The sequence below is a fragment of the Brachyistius frenatus genome, unplaced genomic scaffold (assembly GCF_029030835.1).
Source record: "Brachyistius frenatus isolate BFR_SWC_R1_liver_20210118 unplaced genomic scaffold, ASM2903083v1 Contig_34, whole genome shotgun sequence".
Taxonomy (NCBI): domain Eukaryota; kingdom Metazoa; phylum Chordata; class Actinopteri; family Embiotocidae; genus Brachyistius; species Brachyistius frenatus.
Window position 1 is genome coordinate 926,163 of NW_027210633.1, and position 23,552 is coordinate 949,714.

Here is a 23,552-nt window from a genome sequence, read left to right on the forward strand (position 1 = left end):
TTACGCCGCAAAGCACAGATGTAAATAGTCAAATTAAAGATGGCTGAAATCCATTAAGCCGCCTCGGTATTGTACATGCTGACCTACACCGTCACACTGCGACTTACGGGGACACTTATCAACCAGCGCCGTTGCTTTCTTTTCCGTTTGAATTGTTGCTTCTCCTGCAATGCTAATGTTTGAGGTGAAGAGACATATTGTACATTACATGCTGGCTCACTGCTATGAATTTTCTAGGATGCTTGCAAGGAACAGAGCCATCTGTGCTTCTCCTGATGTAACAAGTGAAAATGGCTGTGGTGCAACAGGCCTATATTACATCACAACAAGCAGATATGGGAAAAAGTGCTGCTAAATAATTACACGAGAGGGTCATTACAGGGGTGCTGTGAGGAATTCTGGGCCCCAGTTTATTCCCCTTTTTCCTGGTACGTCACAATTGGACAGTAGCACAGAGGCCAACAAATCCAGAGTGGCTTCGGGCTCCAGGAATAATCGCCACCTTTCACCTCTCTCGCAGCACCGTGCACCGTCATTACTCTGTTCGGAGCGAAACGGATGGCCTGCTGGGATGAGGATTTCAGCAATATGTTTTATAGACTACAGGAAGTATACAAAGTAAACTATAAAAAAAAGATTTGAAAAAAAAAAAGAGAAGCAAATTAATAAAAGTGACCCCTTAATCCTGCGCAGACAATTCCACGCTAAAAATAAAGGATTTAACTGCAACGTGGAGACAAAGGTAGACCGCCTGTCCTCCTATCAGGACAGTGCGTATGATATGTACAGTATGTGGGTGGGATGAATGCGCAGGTTTTCGACAACCACTAAGCAACAGTGCACATGGCTGATTGCTGCAATGAGGGTGTGATGTTCCTTCCTTTAATATACCCTGATTATACAATGGAACGTGAGTCACTTCTCATGGAGCCCTGTGTTCCTCCTCTCCATCTGTCTATCCGTCTCTTCTCCTCTTCTGATTGCGGGAGAGACTGCGCTGTGTCTTCACACCGGCCGGAAAAACGCAAGAGTCCGAATAGCAGCCTCTCATGGTCGCATGTACAAATCAAGACGGCCATGTGAGGTAGGAGGGGAGGGGGGGACAAACAAACAAACAAAGGAATCAGGAACCTCACTCGGGGTCTTTCGGTGCACCACCGAGTCAACCTCCAATCACCTGAAACCAGTGAATGTAAAGTCTGCCGATTCAACATTAAAAACTGACATTGATTTATTATGAAACTGCAGAAACGAAGCAGGCACAAGACTAACTTTCAGGCATGAGCTTATTGTTGCTGGTCCACCACTCTGTAAATTGAGTGGCGCTGTATTAACAGCACAGATTTGATGGTGATATGCCAGCAGAACGAGCCAACTTCAGCTCTTTGCCTTCAAAATCAAGTTAGTAAGTGGCAACAGTGGGGTCGGGGGTAGAGAAGGCTTTAAAGAGATATGTCTAAAATTGCTTGTAGTGTGTTTACCTTACAGAAAACACACTCGAACCAAATGAACAAACACTCACTGTAGCCGATTGGCACCAGAAACGTAGAAGATCATCTGTTGACTGGTCGCAAAAAGGGGAAACGTGAGCCCAACCCAAGCTTCTGCATCAAAACCGAGTAGTTCTCCCTCATGCACAGTGTATCTTTTTTGAAAGATTTTCAGTGTCCCCTGTGAGAAACATTTCAGACAGGCCCCACCATTTGTTCCTCCTCCCCCCTCCGTTTTCTCTTTTGGCTGCAGCTCTTTCCGACACATTTCTTTCCTCTTAAATGATACTTTATAAAAATCAATTGACCTTTGTTGAGTAATAAACAGTGTGCATCATTCAGAAAATAGCTGCACTATATCTATATATCTATATATATATATATATATATATATATATATATAAACGGTGGCGCATAAGCAACGATCAGATGGTTGACAGCTCGCTGACACAACTCACGGGGCTGAGGACAGCATGATCCTTCCCCAGCCTGACGACCTGTTAAGCCGTTTAAACTGCGGTCCTATTGGACAGCCAAAGACATCACACATAGCGTGGGGCTCACCGCTTCAGATTAAATTATACAGTGGACTGTCTGATTCCAACGTCTTTGCCGGCCGGGATTTCCAGGAGGCGCGCCTCCAGGTGCGGGGAGGCTGAGCCCCCGACAGGGAACATATTAGGCCTTTGCCCCGTGCCGTCTGTCCCGGAGGACCGCGGCGCGGGCAACAGCACACACGGCTCACTGCACCATTTGGATGCATCATTTGAATTCAGCTTTCAGGAATGTGGGTGGGCCTCATTCTGCATGCAAATGCAATGTCACATTTCCAGCAGAAATCTACACGTCATTCTAGTATTTACACGTTCAACGAAAGGTCACACTCTTGTCGGCTGAGGTACGAGTTTGACCTCAAGTGCATGCAAATTCGAATATTTTGTTTTTATTATTAGAATTAAAAATACGTACCAAAATAAATACACAATACACATCGTAGTAGCTCAACTGTGAAATGCAATAATTGCTTTTGGTTTTGAAAGATAATGAGTAATAGCAGTCCAAATGTAGGACAGAGGTTCTCAAATCATTTCATATGAAGGGCCAAAATGAATCTGGAGGGAGGGCTGCGGGCCAAACGTTATGCGAGATTACACCTCAGTAATATTTCATCTATTTTACACAAAATGTAAAATACAATTTTAGAATAATTAAAACACTATCTGCTTATTGGCAATTTTATTATTTTTTGCAGAAGTTATTGTCAAAAACACAAAGCATCCAAAGGCTTCTTTTGGGGAGAATAAGTAGGAGCGTGTCAAACGCCGTCGGCCAAAACATGGCAAGTTTGGGCCAAACTTGACCCGCAGGCCCCCAAATTGAGCAGCTCTGGTTCAGGACCACTCTTACGAGCAGGTTTGATAGCTACTGTACATGACGATGACCTAACTGTCCATCTCATCACCACTCCCTTCATTTCCGTGTGGGCTGCTGGAAATTCGGTGTTTCAATCGAGGAACTGTCCTGCAAGAGGTGGGTTGAGCAAGGTCCCCATTCAAACTGCGTTCACTCATGACACCATACCTCAGTCCACAGCCTTTTAAGAGGAACTGACCACATATACTGTACCTTTTCCTGTCTGCAGTGCAGAAAGTCACTTAGTTCCTTAAATACTGAGTGAGAGACCCAGTTAGGTGGAAGCACCGCGCGTGACTTAATCTTAAAAAGTTTGAACCGTCTGTTTGATAGAGGTCGTTTTCTTTCCTTTTTCTCTTTAAGAACCATACCCATTGCCTGTTTGAAATGACTGCATTCATACGCAATCTGGAAGAGGAGGAAGAATGACAGCAGTGAACTCCAGTTGACCTCTACATCGGACATAGTAGCTAAATTAGCGAATATATTTAGTCTCTGCCTTTTAAATTAAGTCATTTTAAAAGACTGCGTGTCCCCCAGTTCCAATAAAATTCAAACTGGGATGAGACAGATGGATGTAAATTGCCCACACTCCACAGGGACAGAGGACTACTATGACAAAATGTGCAGAGACAACACCATCTACTGGACAACTGTAAAAAAAAAAACCCAAAAAAACCACGTCTCATCTCATTCAGCTTTCAATACTTTCTTTCTCTGCTGGTCTGACGTTGGGGGCAGAACACTTCACCAGAATCGTGGCAATTTTGGGTTGACGGTTTTGACGGTTAATTACATCAGAAGATGGAAGAAGAATTCAGATACTTTACTTCAGCAAAAGCACCAGTACAGCAAAGTAAAAATACTTCCATTACAAGTAAAAGTCCGGCATGAAAAGTCCGACAGAAGAAATGAAACTACACGAGGGGGAAAAACAATCCCTGCTTGGCGGCGCTGGTGGCGGCTTAAACATTTGAAACACCAGCCTGACCACACGCTGCCTTTTGTAAGACGTTAGAGGGCAAACAAGTCAGACACCACTGCTTTACTCATGAACAATACATTGTACTATAAGAGCTCGGTATATCGTCCATTGAGCGATATCTTCAACTTTAAAGCGTCTTAACTAAACGTAGCGCAGTAGAGAGTAGAATATTTCCCATCTGAATCGTAGTGCGGTGGAAGTGTTATCGAAATATCCAACCAAATGCGCACTTCTGTCTTTACGATGACACCATAACAGTATTTGGCCCCCCCTTCCCCCGTTCTATACCGAATTCACGTTTTGACAACCGAAGACTCGTTTCAACGCTACAATCAATCAAGTTTTTGGCCTATAGATGGCAGAAGAACTCCAAAACGAGCTTAAAAGGTCCCCCCCCCCCCCACCGTCTTGACACGTTAAGCTGCCATCTCCAGCAAGGCCAGGATCCTCCCGGTTGCACTTAGCGGCAGCCTGCGTCACTTTATCAGCATTTAGGTAGCACCCGCGAGAGCTAAGCAAGAGCAAAGCCCGGCGCTGAAGCTGAAGACGGTTTTCACAACGTTGGTGCGTTTCAATACTTAAAAAAAAAAAGTAAAAGCAAAAGAGACAAAGACTCCGTTAAGAAGAACATTTAAATAGGTTTGATTTTTTTTTTTTTTTCTGTAGTTGTGACATGAATGGAAACCGGACGCTGCACAGAAGGGAGTCTGTTTGGAGATCGGTTAATAAAGAGTTGGCACAGTGTGACAATAATAATACAAAATCAAAATTTAAAAAAAAAAACACCAATTTGATTGAGACCAATATTTACCTCCAGTTATTTCGTTTGTCATATCGGGAGTACAGGTTGGCGTTTTGAGTTTTACAACATAGAAAAACATAAAATCCTAAACATCGTTGTAAATACTATTAAGCGGTAACAAGCTCCTAAGTGTCTGTAATTGTGGCGCTGCGTTAAGGCTAAACAGTACCGCATACATGAACACAATTGATAGTTTTCTTTTATTTAGACAACCCAAATAAAAGGCACATAACATTGCGCATGTTGTAATAATTTGACAAACGTACATTTAAAAAAAATGTAGGAATGTTTGACCTTTCTGCTAATCAGAAAGCCTAGCCTCTCATATATACAAAATTATCAATGTTAATGTTCTAATACAAAAGATTTATAAAAAAGGTTATCTTATCTTTCACATCTATTGTAACTACCATATCCTTGGAACTAAAATAGTTTTGTACAAAGATATACATTCAACTGCTTTTACAAGGGTCCTGGAATTTCCAATTGACAATTTTTCCTTAAAAATAAAGAGATGTTCAATTCCACAAGAAATATTCATCACATTGTTTCAAATTTGGCAAACAGGCTATTATAGTGTATCTACGTAAATGCATAAGAACAAAAACAGCTAACACTAATATTTCTGTTTAAAACAAAAGTTGGGAGAAAAAAAGAAAAAAAAAAAGAAGACAAACATGCATATTGCATTTTGCAGTATAAACTGAACCAACTCAAAAAAAAAAAAAAAAAAAAAAAAAGGAGCTGCAACACTGCTGAGATAACATGGCATTCATTAAAAAATACTTCAACAGCTACAGTGTTCAGGGTCATGCAACGTCAATCTTGTCCCATTTTTTTTTCTTTCTCGTTTTTGTAATGGACACAAACTCGCATTTCATCCGATTCGTCCAGCTCTCGCGCCACATATCTACGCAGACTCGACTGGACTCTAAAAAAATAAATGTAAAAAAAAAAGGAAAAAGGTACAGTATTCATTCCGTTGTACAGTCGATGATCATTTTAAATGGACGGCAATTTAAAAATCAATAAGTTTTCAACTTCGTGTTCCTGACTGAAGTCAAGTTGTTGAACAGCGTGATGCTTTAGGGAATCCGAGCAAGAACACGGAAAGTAAGTCGAAATTTAAGGTACACAGTAGATGGCAGTTTAAAAAATACAACCGAGTTCATGAGTAATGGGCTTTTCTGTGTGTTTCCTGAGTGAAGGGTCCTTAGTATCATCATGGGGCTAGAACAGATACATAAATAAAATAAAATAAAATAAAATAAAATAAAAAACAACAACTAAAAAAACAAAACAAAACAAAAACAGTGTACAGAAGAGTCAGCCAAAACCATTTAGTCACCATTGTGATGACAGTAACAGCCTGAAAAAGCTTCACTACAAGGCCTTTCCCAGGTTCGGCCACTAGATGGCGCTCAAGTGCAGGCCGGCAAACCACTTAAGACTCCGATTTGATCTTTGATAATACTGCTGCTCACCTGCGCGTAGGATATGCTTTCAGTGCAAGACTCATTCCATTCGGACTTCGTGGAAACATGAACACTACAAACAGGCAAAAATAAAATGCAAAATAAAAACCTTTGTGTTTCCGTACAAATAGAAAACAAAGCAGAAATGTGTCAGTTAAGAGGACGCTGCTGAAGTGCCCCACTTTGAGTGACAAACGCAACGACAAATAAAACAACTTAAAAATGCTGACGTGAAAATACATTACTATGTCAACTGTACACATTAGTCACTGTACCTCGAGAGCATATCTACTATCCGAGAAGAAAAAGAAACGCTAGAGCATCGTGAAAAAATAGTCTTCCATGCAATTGGAAGCTGCTGTCCCTTTTACTAGACTCATTTCCTATTACATTAAATAGTGATTAGCAGGCTATAGTTAAAAACAAAAACAAAAACAAAACAAAACAAAAAAACAACAACATACAAAGTAACGCCCAGAGGCTTTGGGAGAGAAGCTGCAAAACATCAAAAACGGCAATTTGTAGTTATTGCTCGAGTCCATTTCACATCTCCCTTTTACAAAAGCACAGGTGTGTTTTCCAACGGAGTCCTCCAGAGGGCCTTGAGGAATCCTCTCGTCTCGTTTGTCATAATACAAATCACAGTTTCATCTTTCTAACTGACTACACTAAAGTCTTACGGCTGTCCTGATTTCAAGATAAATCCTACTCAAACTCTACTCAAGTGTTCTGCACCACACGTCAGTCACTCATTTCAACTTGGTTGGGATGCAGCTGCAACTTCGGGAGCTCCTACCGGCCCGCGCAGCTCAGGAATACTCCACTCCACTCCAGGGCCTCGATGAAGTGAATATTGTTGGGAGGAAGGGGGTGGGGGGGAGGGGACGGGAGAGGAGGGGAGGGGAGGAAGGAGGTGGGGGGGTGTAAGCTGGGCTCGCGGTGCAAATGTGAGGACAGGAGCCTCTCGCGTCACTTCACTTTTCCCTTTCTTTTTTTGGCCAGTTCAACGCCGTCTTCTTTCTCCTCCTTTACCAGGGCGGGGAGGAAGGCAAGACTTGGGACAGGAACGGCATGCTGTCCACGGACCTCATCGCGATGTTGAGCGGGCCGGCTATATTCATGGCCATGGGGGTCGTGATGGCGACCGGGTGGGCGATATTCATGGAGGCCGTGGCGGGGATGTTGACGGAGGCGATGTTGACGGGCCCGGTGATGGTGACCGGGTGCTGCAGGCTGACCGGGGACGTGATGTTGACCGTGTTGGTGCTAATGTTCATTTGCGCGGCTATGGTGACGGGGTGGTTGTTGTGGTTGGCGCTGACCCGGTTCATCGCCGTGGTGATGGGAGCAGAAATGGTCACGGGTGTCGCTGAAGCAGAATGGCAGAATTCATTACACAACGCCGCCTATTTACCTTCACGCTCCGCAGCTAGAAACCAATTAGTCGGGAGATGGGAGATAAAAAAAAATATATATATATAAAAAAAACGGCAGCGGCCTCGACTGCAGGTTCACGTAGCAAAATAAAAAAATAAAAAAAAGTTTCAGCAGTCCTAAAACAGGACGCCAGCAGGGTGACGGGGCCGAATATCGGAGGCTTCACTTACAGCGATGTGACCGCCAACAGTCTTTTGAGGAGTTTAGAGATACCAAAAAAAATAAATCAAAATAAATCACATCAGATGTAAGTCAAGAAGCCGCCACTTTGTTTCTGTTTTGTTTACAGCGTTAAGAGACGACAAGGAAGATCATCGAGCGTGAGATTTACAGACAAGACCTTGGTTAGTTTGACCTAGTGAAAAAAACAAAAACAACAAAAACCAATCGTGATTTGTTTTTTTATTTCCCCCGCAACACCTGGGGTAAATCACTCCCTTCACAGGGGTTGTTTTTTTTAGATCGTTGCATTCAAAAGTGCTCGACTTTGCGGCGGCTTTTTAAATAAAGTCGTGCTGCGGTTTGTAAAGTCTTGTCTTTTTTTTCTGTGGCAAAAACTGCACGTTGAGAATTTATTGAAGATATATGTATATATATATATATATATATATATATATATATATATAAAAAGTATATATATAAAAATATATATATACTGTATATATATATATATATATATATAAAAATAATCACTGCCTTTGATATTAACCAGACTGCAGATCACTGAAATACAGGAAAAGACTTTTTGGTTCTCAACTTCTGAGCCAAAGTGACGTAGCTTTAGAAAACAGCATGTGACCGCAACATGCAAGACATCGGCTCCATCTTCAAAGTTCAAACCTTTTTACAACTGTAACGGTGTAATTCTCACGATCGGACCGTATTTCCCATAAACCCCGTCACCTTTTTTTTTTTTTTTTCCTTGTCAACCAGCATAAGGTTAGTTTTGATGATGATGCTGAAGGGAGAGGTCGACGTGAACGAGGAGGGTTGTCCCCCCTCCCCCCCCTCCAGAAGGGCTTCGCGTGGGCCGTGACGCCTCCAGAAAAGCTTCTCTCGACGGCCTTTTGCTGCCGAGAAACTGCGCGAATTTTGCAAAACTGCGAGCTCCGGCAAATACGTGGGACGGGTACCATTTAACCGTCGCAAGACAGCGATTTTCTGGCGGTGCCGGTAAACCGAGAGGCGTGTTCGCCGCGACCGGCGTCCCGAGGGCGTACGGAAAATACGAGGACGACCCCCCCCCCCCGCGCACGTCCTCTCGTTTGCCGTCGGGGGACGGGACCGAGCGTTTCCGATAAAAAAAAAAAAAAAAAAAAGGGCTTTTACTGCGCGCGGTGACGCGGCGGTGTTAAGATGTGCGTTTCTGACACGTGTGACACACCTTTGTTACAGGAGTTAAAGTTGGTCTGTCCGTGAGTCTTCAAGTGACTGGTGATGTAGGCTGCGCTCAGCATCTTCCCGCAGATGCTGCAGGTGACCTTGCCTTCGTGTCTGATCATGTGGGAGCGGAGTCGGTCTTTGGTGGCGAAAGCGGAGGTGCAGGCCTGCGGTCGCACAGCAGACAGGGGTCAGAGGTCAAGCGGGGTCCAAACAACAGCATTAACGGTGATAAAAGAAGAAAAAAAGAAGAAGGATGTGGACAGTGACGGTCAGGACACTTACCGTTACTTGACATTTAAACGGTCTTTCTGAGGAATGCACATGCTTCACATGGCAGCTCAAGTGGTCTGGCCTAAATAACAACAACAACAACACAAAAACAACACATTTAATCTTTGGATGGTGATGCAGTGAGACGCACGAGTTCATCCACACTCTTAGTGAAGCACAGAACATGTGATGATAAGAGCCGCTAAAGAGCTACAGTCTATTAATAATTCATATTATTAGATTACAATCATTAATTCATATAATGAGATTTGACTTTTAATAGTGGTGTCTTCGCTCTGAAAAATCACCAACTATTTGAAAAACAGGTCAATTGTAAAGCAGATATTATGTTGTCTATATATTACTAATATTAGTATTGCTGACAGTAATTTTACATTTACTTTAGTTGTAATTTGACCAGGAAAACATACAAAGAAAAACTTAAACAAGTGTGTATGATTTACTGACAAAGAGCGCCATGTAAGTTCACAAGCACAAAATGTCAAATTTGAAAATGCATTGTAAGTGCAGAAGTATACGGATGTGCTCTGTTTGCTTTGATAATGAGCGGTCGGCCACAAAAATCCCTCAAATTTCAGTCAATGCCGGTTAATTCTTCCTGATCAATCGTGCGTGAATCAGTTTGACCTAGTTTCAAACACGCGACACAACGAAATGGAGGTTGTTGTTGGTTTGTTTTTTTTGCATTTCCCACTTGACACATGAATAAACTGACAGCTTGCTTATTATTACAGTCGGTTTCTTTTCCCAGCATCTTTGTCATTACAAATATGACGATGGAGATGATGTTAACGAGAATTTCCAGGAATGTGTCGGTTATTTTTAGACTAAAATCCACATCTGACTTTGCACATCTCTCTCTGAGGATTAGGGAGGAGACTCTAAAGGTACAACGTTAATTCAATTTACAACAGCATTAATCCATGCAGGCACTGGACTATTGTATTCCTGACAACAGAAAGCAGCTGTGAGAAGGAATTAAACACATTTTTACAGTTCTGGAAGAAAACTTAAAAAAAAAGAAAAAAGAAAAAGAAATTCAGCCTTTAAACAATTAGTTATCAATGTGATTTTTAGAAAATGTAAAAGATATTGCTGTTTTAAGTGGCGTTTGCTTTCTCACTGAACTTTGCATAAATATGTGATATACCTTAAACTTAAAGAAATGGTTTAAAGGAGATCTTGACAAGTGCTAAAATAACACTTTAATAAACATGTTTGTGGTTTGACTTCCTAGGAAATAAATAAAACTGTGGAGGGTAAAACTAACCAAAAAAAACCAACAAGCAAACATGGATGACAGCACGTCCTCCGTGTTTATCTCCTGTATAATTTACAGAGTTCACTGCGAAACAGCTATTTGCCTCTTGACCTTTACAGTGAAACTCCAGCATTCACAAATTCTTCTTGGCACCGATCATCCTCTGTCAGCGTGTTAGTTCGAGAGAAGCTGTGAGCTGAATCATGTTAGAAAGGCCATCGCGGAGGGAGTGGAGGGCTGCAGCTTTGGCAGCTGCTCTCGAACCGGAAAGTTTCGTGCTGCTGGATTATTTTTTAATACAAATGAGAGGAGTCAAGCAGAATCTTCTCAGTCGTGCCGTGAACCGGAATCAGGTTCGCTTTTTGTCCCGCTGACGAGGAGCGCAGACTCCAGACAGTGGCTGCCTACAGATCTGGCCGAGTGGCAGTGACTCAGTGCCCTGCTATTCAGTCCCCATTCTCACTTTCCAGTATGCTGATGAATCCCTACGTCACCCTGTTGGAGGCATGCCCGAAACTGCCCCGCACAGCGCACTGCTTAGGTTACAGCTTGGCCCGGGGGGGGGGGTACACACACCGCTGGTGTTTTTGTTGAAGTCGTGCTGATCTTCTGCCGTTATCAATAGTCTCTGCTTCATCAATACTGATTTCAATACACCCAGAGTTTAAATAGGGTTTAAAGAAGAGGCCATCTTGAGGCCCTCCTTTCGACACAATATTTATTTACTCCGTATTAAATGTGTTGACCGAAACGTTGCTGCACGGTTCACTGAATTCCCAGGGGAAAGAGACTGTGACATGCTGGCGGGAACTGCAAGTGACAAGTGATGCCCCCCCCCCCCCCACCTCCCCCCTACCTCTCTTGATACTTCACTGGTGCTCGCCCATGTGCGACTGTTTCAACATGTGGTTGAAATGGCGAGGGGGTCACTACGAGTACAAATCTAAACTGCTCGACCAAAATAAATATATAAATAATAAGAAAAAAAAAAAACCTCCACTGGTAGGTTAGATGCCCATACAATCCATCTATATGAAATTATGGCGGGACTGTTTAATCCAAACACCACAGGCTCAATAATTCACATACAAGTGGTTGCTGTGGGTCGCAGTTCAATGCACTTTCAGTAAAGCATAAAATATGAGCTTGCATCCATTGCATTCTTTGTTTAAATAGATAAATCCTATCTTTGTATCCACAACCAAAAAACATTCCAAAGAAAAACATGAAAGCATGTATAAGAGGTGATTCTTCGTAGTCAGCATGTTTCTTACACATGACAGATATTTTCAGGCTGTCTGGTACGTCGTCAGAAAAATCCAGTTTGTCAGAATTTGTTTATCATAGTGTTATTTTTAAACTCTGTGCAGAGACATCAGGACTTTTCTCTATGACCCAGGAATGCAGCCACCAGAGGGTGAAATTACTTTCTATCTCCCCTCCCATAAGAATAAATTAGATCTCAGACGCATACTTCCTGTTTACAACAGCCTTGTTACTTGAAAGCGCATGAATAAACTAGAGCAGTTGTAAAAACAATCTTTTTTTTTTCTTTCCTTTCTTTCTCTCCCCCCCCCCCCCTCAATTTTCTCTTTAGTATTTGCTATAGTGACTGTGCATCTTCCCCGACGCTGATGAGCCCGCTGCAGATCAGGTACACGTACAGAAAAGTTGTGAGCCCCCCGCTCTCTCCCGGGTTATTCTGGACAACAAGCGAAGCGTGCAACATGTTGTCTGATCACAGAGGGAACTTAAAGGTGTTTACACCTGATCCTAACGGCCACACTTGCAGATGGACTGATAAGCCTGCTGCAGCAGAGGGCCGGAGACGTAATGCTATTTGGCGATAACGGCGCAGATTTTTGTTTAAGACGGTGCAAAAACATTCACAGCGTCGCACTCAGTTCTACACACGAGAAGTGCTACGATTGATAGTTGTGTAACAAATGAAGACATTATCAGCGCTGCACAGCTGACCAATCAGTGCGAAGCGGGTATGAATGTCAGATCCTGAATGTCTGATGTCGCGACCCGTATCCTCCCGTCCGATAAGAGTGCACTTCAACCTGAAGTCACATCTCAAACAGACCCGTCGCTAGCTGCAGCTGGAGAACACTTCTAGATATGTTTGTGGGCGGCACTGGGCCTGTCTCAGGTTTATCAACTTAGTTGGATAACTGCAGCGAAGTAAAACCTGATACACTTAGTTTCGTGCTCCACATTTAAAGGCCGCTATAAACTGACTGCTCCTGCTTTCTGAGACAGTTCAAAAACGTACCTGACAAACAGTCCTGTGTAGGTTTTAGGCAGTTGGGAGAATTCTTTCAGAAATAACACAATGAAAAGCTTTTGTTGGCCATTTAAATTCATTCAAAGTGCAGTAAACAGGAAAAAAATAAATCCTAAATCAATTTAATATTTGATATGAAAACCATTTGCTTTAACACCAGTTTGTTTAAGTACACTTGTGTAGAGTTTTTCAAGTTACTTGGCAAGTAGTTTTTTTTTAAATTTTCAAACATCTTTGAGAACTCGCCACAGTCTTTTTGAGGATTTAAGCTTTCTCAGAGTTTTGTGGGGACCAAACCACCTGTTGCAGGACTCCTTATTCTTATTAATAGACTGGCTGTATGTTTGGGGTTGTTGTCACATGCCGTAAAATGAATTTGGGACCAACACGATACCGGCATAATGGTATTGTATGATGAAGAATATAATGTGTTGCACAGTGCTGCATAATAATGGCTGTTTAGGACACTTAAAGTCAACTTTAAAACCCTGTTTATGTTACGCTATTAAACAATTCCTCTTATTCATAACTTCCACAACCTTTAGAGCTACATGAGGAGTGTACAAAGACAAGTGAAACAGTAATGTTATCTAACTGTGCAATCTCTTAATTTTTTTTTAGGAATTGCCGGCTTAAACCTGTGCAACAAGTCTGTGTGGCAGCATGAAGAAAAAAACAAAAACGCACATTGGAGATGCTCGAGTTTGAAAAGCACCTTTTAAATGTTGTGTTTGCTTGTTCGATAACCCGCCTCATATTTTTCTAGTTAAGAAATGCTACATACTGTTTACATGAGTGTATGTCACGAAATTAGAACTATTTTTGGGCCAGTTGTCTCAAAGATAAAATGCCCCCCCCCAAAAAAACTCTTACCTGGAAAAGCCTTTCCCACACACAGAACATACATAGGGCTTGTGGACTCCCCCGTCATGAGAGCGAACATGGTAGGTCATTCGGTCCTTCCTTTTAAAGCGTTGCTGGCAGATGGGGCACTCGAAAGGCTTTTCGTCCGAGTGGGACAGCTTGTGGCGATTCAGGTGGTAGACGTCACGAAACGCCTTGCCGCACATCTCGCACCCGTGGTTCTTCTTGACAGGTTTGGCAGGTTTCTTGGGGACGTTTTGGTGCGGCACATTGCCCATTGCGGACGATGTCATGATACTTGCGCCTGAGGAAACGGAGGTGGTCGCCGTGGAGAGGATGCCCGCTACCGTGGAGATGTAGGAAGGGTTGCCGTTGTTCTCTCGCGGCATGGTGGCGATCATGGGTACCATGGTGGGGGCCGTTTGAGCCGTCTTCTTCGGACGCGACACCATCTTGATGCCGGTGTGGCTGGACTCATGGCGCCGCAGATGGTAGCTGTCACGGAAGGCCTTGTTACAGTAGCCGCACACGAAAGGGGTTTTGCCTTTGTGCTCCTTCTTTATCACAGGCACTGGTGGCCGAGGACCTCCTCCGCTCGCCACATTGTCTTTGAGGAGATCAGCGGCGCTGGAAGGTGGTTTGTGGTCTATTTGGATGGGCAGGATCGGCTTCTGGTCAACTTGTTCGGCTCCAGCATTAAGAAGAGGCAGCAGGCTATTCTGGGCCACCTGGTGCTGGTGGTGGAGGGCTTCATTGGCCTGCTGTTGAAACAAACGCACAGACATTTTTAGTAGCGCCAAGATAAATTTGAGACATTGGGTGATGAAAATTGTATAAGAATCCTCTAGGCAGTACAGTAGCTAGTGACACACCAAAATTAGCGATTGTAGTTTCAAAAGAGTGACAGCCCCCCCACCCCCATGTGTAAAAAAAAAAAAAAAAAAGCAGAAGAATGACCACGGCAAACCACAAGTGTTGCTGATAGCTGTAGTGACACTAGAGTCATTTGGGAGACAAGAGTCAACTTTGACAACTGCATGAAAACAACAAGGCTCAGTGAGATGTTATGGAATACAAAATGGGCACTGAGCCTGTCGTTAATGAGACCGACGCAGCGTGCCACTAATGTAAAATAATCCAAATATACTGGATGAAAAATTATCCCATCATGACGGTGCTGATTCATCATGTGACTGCAAAGCAGGCATACCAAATTAGAGGCATAGCAGAGTCCACTTTAACTGCCAAGAAGAGCAGGCCACTAGCTCAGCAGCAGAGCTCAGTGAGGAGGCAGAAGTGTGGTTTAGTGAAAGAGGGAAATGTATAAACAGAAAAATACAGGTCATCAAAGTAGACAAAACATCAAAGATCACATGGCACAATGGCTTTATGTGGCCTACTACACAACGTTTCCACCGGTTTTGCAGGTGCAAACCAATGCCAGCTACTGCCACAACACAACTGGGACAAAATGGCTGAAGGCAATAATAAGTGATGACCAGTTGCTAAGCTGGGTTTCATTCATTTTAGTAATCAAATTTCCTGACAGAGGAGGTCAGGCACACTTTGGATTTCTTGCCATAGCGCTGACCTAAAACAATAATCAGACCGCTCTGCCTAAAAGTGATGAAGTGATTTTTTTTTTTTAGGCAGAAAGACGAGGGTTAATGACTATCAACAATCTAACAATCAAGCAAGATACATCCCTACCTATCAACTTAAAGGTTGTTGCTTCAATATTTGACTTTAAAGGCAAGTTTGGAGAAAAGCAAAACTAAAAATGTCACAATGTGTGACTGGTAAATGCTGCTAAAAAAAAAAACCAAACACCTGGTAACCATTTATTCACCGCAAACTTAATCCTTCCTTTAGCTGCCTTCAAAATTGAACTCTGTCGACATAACAGCTACCTCAAACAGCTTAAGTTGGTTATGTTCAAACCAAAGCTAGACGTTGGTCTAAATCTCCAATTACACTGCTTTGTTTTGTTGAAATGCCATAGATTCCTGTTCACCCAAGGACTACCTTTCCTACATCCACTGAAATAACACAGAATCAAACACACAAGGGACCGCTCCTAATGGTCATTTATTCTTTTCTATTATTTCTAATTCCCCCGTTGCTCTACGGTTTTATTTCAATACTTCTGTTTAAGTTTCTGCGGCTGACTCTGCTGCCATCTCCGAGAGCCTTTTTTCATATCATATCTAAACATTAAAAAAAAAATAACTATCAGTTAATTCTCTTCTTTCAGAAAACGGACACAGTCAAGACGACTATGTTGTCAACCACCACCAAGAAAGGACAAGGTGAAATATTTGACCTTTCCCTTTGAGGTTCAATCATCCATCGAAGAAGGCTAGCTAAGAAAGGAGTTGCAAAAGAGGAGACAGGGGACTGAAAAGAAAAATGAACCACACAATGTCCTCCTTATGTCATCTAGCCTATTGTGAAAGACACAAATCTGAGCAGTGATGCACTTGGGCCTCAGCAGGGGATCTTTGTATGCTCATCTTCATTGATTTGGCTCATCTATTCATGAGACAGGGACATTGTTTATCCACCACACTACTCGGCTAAACTAGCCGTCATTCCCTCATACGCAATGGGACCTGGGAACTGGTGGAGAATGCCACCAAGCCCACCCATCCGTTTGTCTGAGCACCTGCTTACACTTGCCACCTTCCAGGATTAGTCATCATCATGCCAATGCTAACCCGTCCGCTGGCACACCAAGGGTGGGGCGGTGGGGGAGCTTTATGTTTGGGTGGAGGGGGGGGGGGGGAGGAGATACCAGCCGGGAACCCCCCCTTTGTGAGGCTTGTGAACAGCAGACGTAGCCGCTGCAGACGGCCTGGCCTCTATACAGAGGTGCAGGGCCTGTAAGCTGCTGTGCCTTCATGCAGCTCTGACCATTTTGACACAAATGCGCTCTGACAACTGGGGCTGCTCCCTCATAAATAACATCAAAATGGAGGGAGTGTCCTGATGGCTCCACGGGCCACTGTAGACTTGAATTGAGCTCATGGTCTGAGTTAGATTATGCACTGTCTTTCTTCAATCTTTTGTGTCACACCCTACAGCTGCTCGCTGAAATCCCCATTTTTACAAGACAAGCAAAAACTATAGCTAATAACAAAAATGGACAGGAGGTGGAGGAGAAACAGGACTTAAAATATCAGAGAATTCATTTTTCTTTGGCTGTTTTTTTCCCTAGGCAATTCTTTAGTTGTTTACAAGTTTTATCATCTTTGGCTGCTACTCAGTTTGCTGAGTGGACAAAAGTTCTCGTGAAACATCACTTCTGTAATGTTGGAAGTCCTCCTGGTTTTTTGTTTTTTTTCATAGGCTGTAAATCTATTGAAATACTGCATAGGTTCTGTGCCTTGTTTCTTGAAGGTATAGGCTACAAGTAGAGGTTTTCCAGTCATACTGCGACAGAACAAATGTTTTAGAGGATGTTCTGATATATTCATTCTTTCACCTGGGTTTTGACTGGATCAGATAAGAAAACGATATCAACCATTTTTAAGTACCCAAGTGTATCATCCTTCACTCAAAAAACACTAAAATCAGTGAACCAAAACCTCCTACAGGGCTGGTATTTAATACTACACCGCTATAGCAAATAGTCCTGTCAGAAACAAGGAATAGACACAAACAGATGAACTGTGGTATTAAGTCTAGGAAACATATACTTCCTGGAGCACAAAGACTTTTTGATTCAAGAAAACTGTCAACATTTCTTAAATATGGCCAGAAATATATATATATATATATAGTTGACAACACTTACAAAAGTAGCAAAGTGCAACCAAACATTTAAAAGCTTAAGCCAGCTGTCAAGACAGTAAATTTCTGATGTATCATATGTATGGCACAGACATTTTTAAAAGCTACATGAAACTGCTCACCTTGAAGAGAAAAGAATGACATTCCCTCCCTGAACTAGGAAAACCGTTAAAATGTCCAGACTGTGGCTGAAAGTACAAACAAAAAGAAATAAATCTCCCATTCAAACATGAAATAATCAAATAATGACCTTATTACTGAATAATACCTCTCCGCTTTTGTGTTACACTCTTGTTACTCAAAAACCTAAAACAAAACTTGCAATCATGCATAAAGCAAATAAGGTTTAACAGTTCTATTATACAATCACCTTTTGGCAGCATAGCTGCCGTAGTTACACATAATGATGAGAACACCTGGTGAGCTAATTTTAATGAATTATTTTTCATGTGTGCTTTTACTGCAACAAGAAGTTAAAATGCCTCCAAACAGATTGATTGTAAAAATAATGAACACACTAGATACATGAGCGGTAAAATACAGATTCTTGCTGGAACTATTAAGCCTCAATTTCAGAAAGATTGCAGCGTCTACCTTTTGAATACGTTCATTTAATTAGTCCACAAAATGTTCGATGGGGCCACTGACAAGCAAAATGTTGAGCCCTCTTGGATAAAGCTATTTAACGAGGACTGGGTGCTTAAGTTCGAGCAAAAGCGTTCCTTAACACATTTTATGTAAACAGTGATTGGAAATGCGTCTTTGTGTGATTTTAAAAAGGCGCCGTTTGTCATAATGGACCTGTTCATAGGAAAACAAGCTCTCCTGACAACCCCCTGTAAGCGACTTGTTCAGCACCTAATGCGATCCAGAAGTTGGTGAACAAAGTTGTACATCAAACAAACTACCACCAAATCTCTAAATCTTTTTCTATATGTTTTGCAGAGTCATGTAAATACAATATTATATAAAATTTAAGAGGAGTGACTCTTTTGACTCCAGATTTTAAATTTTCAGTCCACTGTGTTCACATGATGAAAACTATTTTCTTCCAGACGTGTGGGAGTCTGCCGGCCAAATTCTTTGGTAAATTAGGCAAAAGATAGCTGGCTGCATACCCATCTTTTACAGACTTTTCTCTTATCATAATACAGTTAATACTGTGGGGTTTTTTGTTTTTGTGAGTGGGGATATTGCAGTCTGCGGAGAAAGCCAGACTGGAGTTTCAGGCACACAAGGATTGCATTATGACTTTCTCTCTGTGGGGCACTCTACCTCGCAGCGTTACCGGTGTACCACGACACACATCCAGAGCCAAACTGTTCTGAACAACATGATACACCAGCTTTCCTTCTGTAGCCTGGCACACACTGGATTTTTAATATGTTTCACATTAATAAAAAGAAAAAAAAGGAGGAGATACAGCTGTACTAACAGTAAAATACATGCTGCCTCACACAAAGAAATATATTATTTAAAACACCCGACTAAGTATTTAACCATTACTTTTTTTTTATTTTTTATTAACTGCATTCCTGCAAGTCATAACGTGGTGGAGAACGATGAAACAAAAAACAAAAAAACAACCTTCAAAGCATGTGTCAGTCGATGGTAGGTGAATGAAATATAAATATTTTTACATCAAGAGTGCCGAATGATAGCAGCACACTGATTTACATGAAATTGACACAGTAACAGTGTGAGGTACATAATACATGCAGGGCCTCTGGCTGGAAGCCAGATACTGCATGGAAAATCGACACTGTCCATCTGCCTTTTTCATCACACAGAAATAGTGTGCAAAGATGTGAGTAAGTAATCACTCTTTGACAAAAGAACAAAATGTTTCAAATGCCTCTAAAATCAAAAACAAGGGCTGTGATACATAACGTAACTTCTTTTTTTTTTACACATTTTCCAAAAACAACTCCCCACTCACATTCCTCAACTCTTGCTCGCCTTACATTAAACAGGAGGAACTTAGTTGACGTTAAATGTGAACTTTATACACACTTGAAAGAATCATTTTGAATGGAGAAACATTGCATTTCTCTTGCATGAAATCTTAAAGGTATTTTACTTTTAAATCTACACCTCCTCTCCACTTATTCTGCGACTTTTCCCTCTCGACAACACTTTTCATACTTTATTAACACAGTGACTTGATTGTTATTGAGATTACAGTGCTGCTTACTCCTTCAGTAACTCTTGACCTGCATCTGACCATGTGAAGCAGGTGTAAAATAAGGAATTGGGATAGGTTTCTAAAGAAAATGGGTTCCAGTCATTTTTGTGAATGATAGTGAATCTGCAGCAAAGTGTATTGAGGGAGTTCCTCCCACCCACTAAAATATATTGGGACATAACTTCAAAAGATAATAAACAGAAGAAAACTCCCGTCTAAACTTGGAAATACACCTGTGACCCCCCGGAGTGGTGATATACTTGAGATGAGGAGACATGCTTGGATTAAAAACGGGCAAAATTAAAGAATTCAAATAATAAAAAAAAACGTCCCAATAAGCTGAACAGAGGGTTCATTATTTGGCACGCACGAGTCTTTACATTTTATCCTCCTGCTCCCTTCAAAGCTCATTTCTTTTTTTTCTTTTTTTTAAGGCTAATAAGTAAAGGCCACGCGAATTAAAAGATAAATTCATTAATTTCAAAATGGACCGATAGCCATCCATCTTTAAACACGCGGTGAAATCCACGAGAAGCGTCCAGATACCCGTCCGGACCGCAGCGCTCACTTTGTGGCAGAACATCGATCCACGAAATTGCGTCATAATGTCGCTGCTAATTTCAAACGTGCCTGTTCGCTGCTAGCGTTAGCCGATGTTGTGCGCATACTTTGAATTCCTTCCCACCGCGATCACCGGAATAAAAACGGCTCGTTCATAAACGGGAGAGAGAGAGCCGGTTACCGGGTCCGCGTTTTAACGTTTTAAGTTTTGTTTTTGTTGCGAGCATCATTTTTCGACAGCCTCGCCCACATGGAGCTAAATTAGCCAGCGAGTTGTAACGAAGGCGTCGTTAGCTGCTCGGCTAGTTTACGGTCGAGCCGGCTCGAAGCAGCCGGAAAGTTCACCGCCGACTTTGGGAACCGTCGTCGGGGAACCTCCGCGGGCTGATAACCGGAGCGTACTCTGACCCAGCACTCGCTGAACATCACCCACTTTAAAAAATAATAATAATAATAAAAAATAAATAAATAATAATAATAAAATAAATCTAAATGATCTGTGGTACGATGCGTTTCTTCGCGGTCCTCCGCGGACCGACCAGAGGAGAAGAACCGGGTCTGTCCGGGTCGTAACGGTGCAGCTACAACTGATCCCGCATGTTTTCTGGCTCCGACCTCGCAAACAAACTTCACAAATCACAAACGCTGTCGAAGTAAATTCAACCGTGAACTAAATATTCAAAAGAAATATCAAGGCGCCTTTTTTTTTTTTTTTATTGTTGTTGTGTGTTTTTTTTTCTCCCCTTTTTCAAACAAGATGTTGAGGTTAGATTTTTTTGTGTTGTTTTGTTCTCGCGTCATTCCCGAGCCTCACAGCTGGACGCCTGGATTCATAAACCATTGTTTTGCTCGGTTACTTGTTCTTGGTATTACTCGTTTACAAAAACAAAACGAGATTTCCTGCTAAGATACGCAGCAGTTGAGACGATTTTGAGGTTGTTTTTTTTACGAGCTAAGCCCAGTTTCCCCCCCTCCCAGAGAGTCAACTTACTTGAAACAGAAACGTACTCCAGCTCGGCTCCATTTCCACACTTACTAATTCTGTAGGAAACCCAGTAGAAGCCTACAACAAAGCAACCAAACATGGCAGCTGAAACAACTTCCGGTAACCTCGAGGACGAAACCATTTTCCATAGTATTTGGCGGGGGGGTGGTGCTGGATTTTATATTTTTAAAATCATTTATATCGTCGTACGCGTGGCTCGTAGGATGTAGGTAAATTCGCGAAGAAAAGTAACTTTAAAAATACATTCGCGATAGACTTCCCGAATCCTTCCTGTCTCACCACACGAGTAGCCTGGTGAAGTTGAATTTCTAAACGCCCCTCTGGATGGTTTTTCCGCTGATGCTGTGAGGAGCATTTGTTATATTAGATTGTCGCATGTGGTTGGGATATAATTGTGATTCAGGAACATTCAGAACGTTTTAAAAGAAAAAATATATGATTGGAAAGAGGTTTATTCATCAGTACAAACATTTGGCCTTTCGTCTTCACCACAGTGATACTTATTTCAGTTTAAACGGACTAAGAAATCCTTTGCGTGCAGAGCAGTTTATTTTTCATTCATGGGATAGGGATGAATGAAAACGACAGAGCCCATAAACTGCTCGAATGGTCTGCAGTGGACCAAAACCAATACACATGCTGTCTAATCTAAACGATGAACAAATGGTTTACATCGTATAATCTAAGGTTAAAAATCGTTTGCTCGTCATATCTTGCATAGACTTATTCCCTGCATAATTAGATAATTTTTTTTAATTTACCTCAGTAAACCTCTTGAAGTAATGGTAAGCTGAGTCCCTATTTATCAGATGACAATAAAGTCCTGTGGATGAATAAGTCGTTTTTAATGTTGCTTATGAGCTGTATATATTGATAAAAGTGCAGTTGCAAAGTGAGAACTGGCACTTTCTGTGTGCTTCACCAATAGCCTATACAAAATCCTTTGGTGTATTTATTCATGATTAGTCTCAGATCCAAATGTGTTTTAGTCATCATCAAACCATACCTCAAATGATAAATGTAGCAGTCTCCCTCGAGTGACTTTGTGTTATCCTGATGTTTTGCACCTGTTTCAGAGAGGTTCATTAATCTTTAATTTAGTCTTTTAATGGGAAAAAAAAACCAACTAAAGTTACATATTTCTGTGAATATCAATAGATAGTGATGACTGCTCCTTTTTGGAGCAGGGTAATAAATCCAAGTAGATGCAAGCACACATTATTAGGAACACAGGACTCCTCTCTGTGTTCAAATGATACTTCAAACTTTGTAGACAGCCAATACAAAAAAATACCCTCTGGAGCTACAAGAACAGTAGGTGCTGCCAAATGATATTCATAAGCACAGACAGCTGTCCAAGAGGCTCAGATAACACTTATGTCATTGTAACATCTTTTATTAAAGTCCAGCAAGAGATATCACTCCACATCTTCTTTTCTGTTTCCATGTTTGCTGTAAGATATTTAATAGACAATAATAAAATAAATCAAATGCTTCTAATCAGCCTAATTAGCAAAAGTTTGTTCTGTACTGATATTTGGGTGTTGATAAAAGCAGCAGGGTCCAAATTCTGAAAACTTTCATCACCTGTGGCATGAAAATTATTTGTTTGGATTCTTCACATCAAATTTTGAAGATCAGATCAGTAATGTGCCCTCACTCAGACCAAAGTATTAAAATCTTCTGGAAAACAAGACCCCAATCAAAGTGGATACAGTTCTGTGGATGAATCACCATTGTGCACACTCTTTCCAGTACGTTCTTTGAACTCTCTGCTCGTCAGTGAATGGCTGTTCAGTGAAGGTGCCCCCATTGTACATTTCAATCTTTGTCCCACTGTACATTGAAAGCCTGCATTCACATACAGTGCAATGAACGTTTCAGTTAGAGTTAGGGAATATGTGTGGTCAGCCCATTCTTCCCTTATCCAGCTCAAAAGACACGATAACGTCCAGCAACAGGTTCCACTTGAAAATACAGTTATGCAGATTGCTTCCTCTGATATTTTTCCTGCATTGGATAAGGAAAACTCCGATTCTCCAAAGGTAGGTGCCTTCGTAACAGAAGTCGATTATGTTTTTGGCCTTTATTACTTTTTAAGAAGATAATTTACTGATGAATTTCTCAACGAAGTAGTCCACGAGGAATTTAGTGGATATGTTAATCTGACAATTTATTATTAAACCACTGAATTTTAAAGTTATCTCCCTGAATATAACTAAACTTCCTTTAAATGTGAGTAACTGATGCTGATTTATGACTAAGAGAAAGTGGTGGTTGTTGCTGTTCTGAAGTGATAGTGTATAAAATACTCATG

The 23,552-nt window shown here is 41.7% G+C and overlaps 1 protein-coding gene across 2 annotated transcripts; it reads right to left on the reverse strand.

Annotated features, from left to right (window-relative positions):
• Positions 1 to 7,044: 7,044 nt before the first annotated feature.
• LOC138622080 (vascular endothelial zinc finger 1-like) lies at positions 7,045 to 21,372 on the reverse strand. Of its 2 annotated transcripts, XM_069700571.1 has the most exons (6): positions 21,221 to 21,372; positions 17,606 to 17,671; positions 13,701 to 14,452; positions 9,268 to 9,337; positions 8,987 to 9,149; positions 7,045 to 7,534 (listed from the first exon to the last, which is right to left on the reverse strand). In XM_069700571.1, the coding sequence occupies exons 1-6, from the start codon at positions 21,251 to 21,253 to the stop codon at positions 7,194 to 7,196; spliced, it is 1,425 nt and encodes a 474-aa protein (XP_069556672.1). In that variant the 5' UTR covers positions 21,254 to 21,372; the 3' UTR covers positions 7,045 to 7,193. The 2 variants fall into 2 exon arrangements, with proteins under 2 accessions (XP_069556672.1, XP_069556673.1); XM_069700572.1 differs by lacking the exon at positions 17,606 to 17,671 and having other exon boundaries at positions 21,221 to 21,371.
• Positions 21,373 to 23,552: the final 2,180 nt, after the last annotated feature.

Excerpts from the sequence above, each read along its gene's own strand:
- LOC138622080 (XM_069700571.1), bottom strand. The coding sequence starts at position 21,253 with ATGGAGCCGAGCTGGAGTACGTTTCTGTTTCAA. Across the intron at positions 17,672-21,220 it reads GGAGTACGTTTCTGTTTCAA|CCACAGTCTGGACATTTTAA; the intron begins GTAAGTTGACTC and ends TTGTACTTTCAG. Across the intron at positions 14,453-17,605 it reads GTCATTCTTTTCTCTTCAAG|CAGGCCAATGAAGCCCTCCA; the intron begins GTGAGCAGTTTC and ends TTGTTTCAACAG.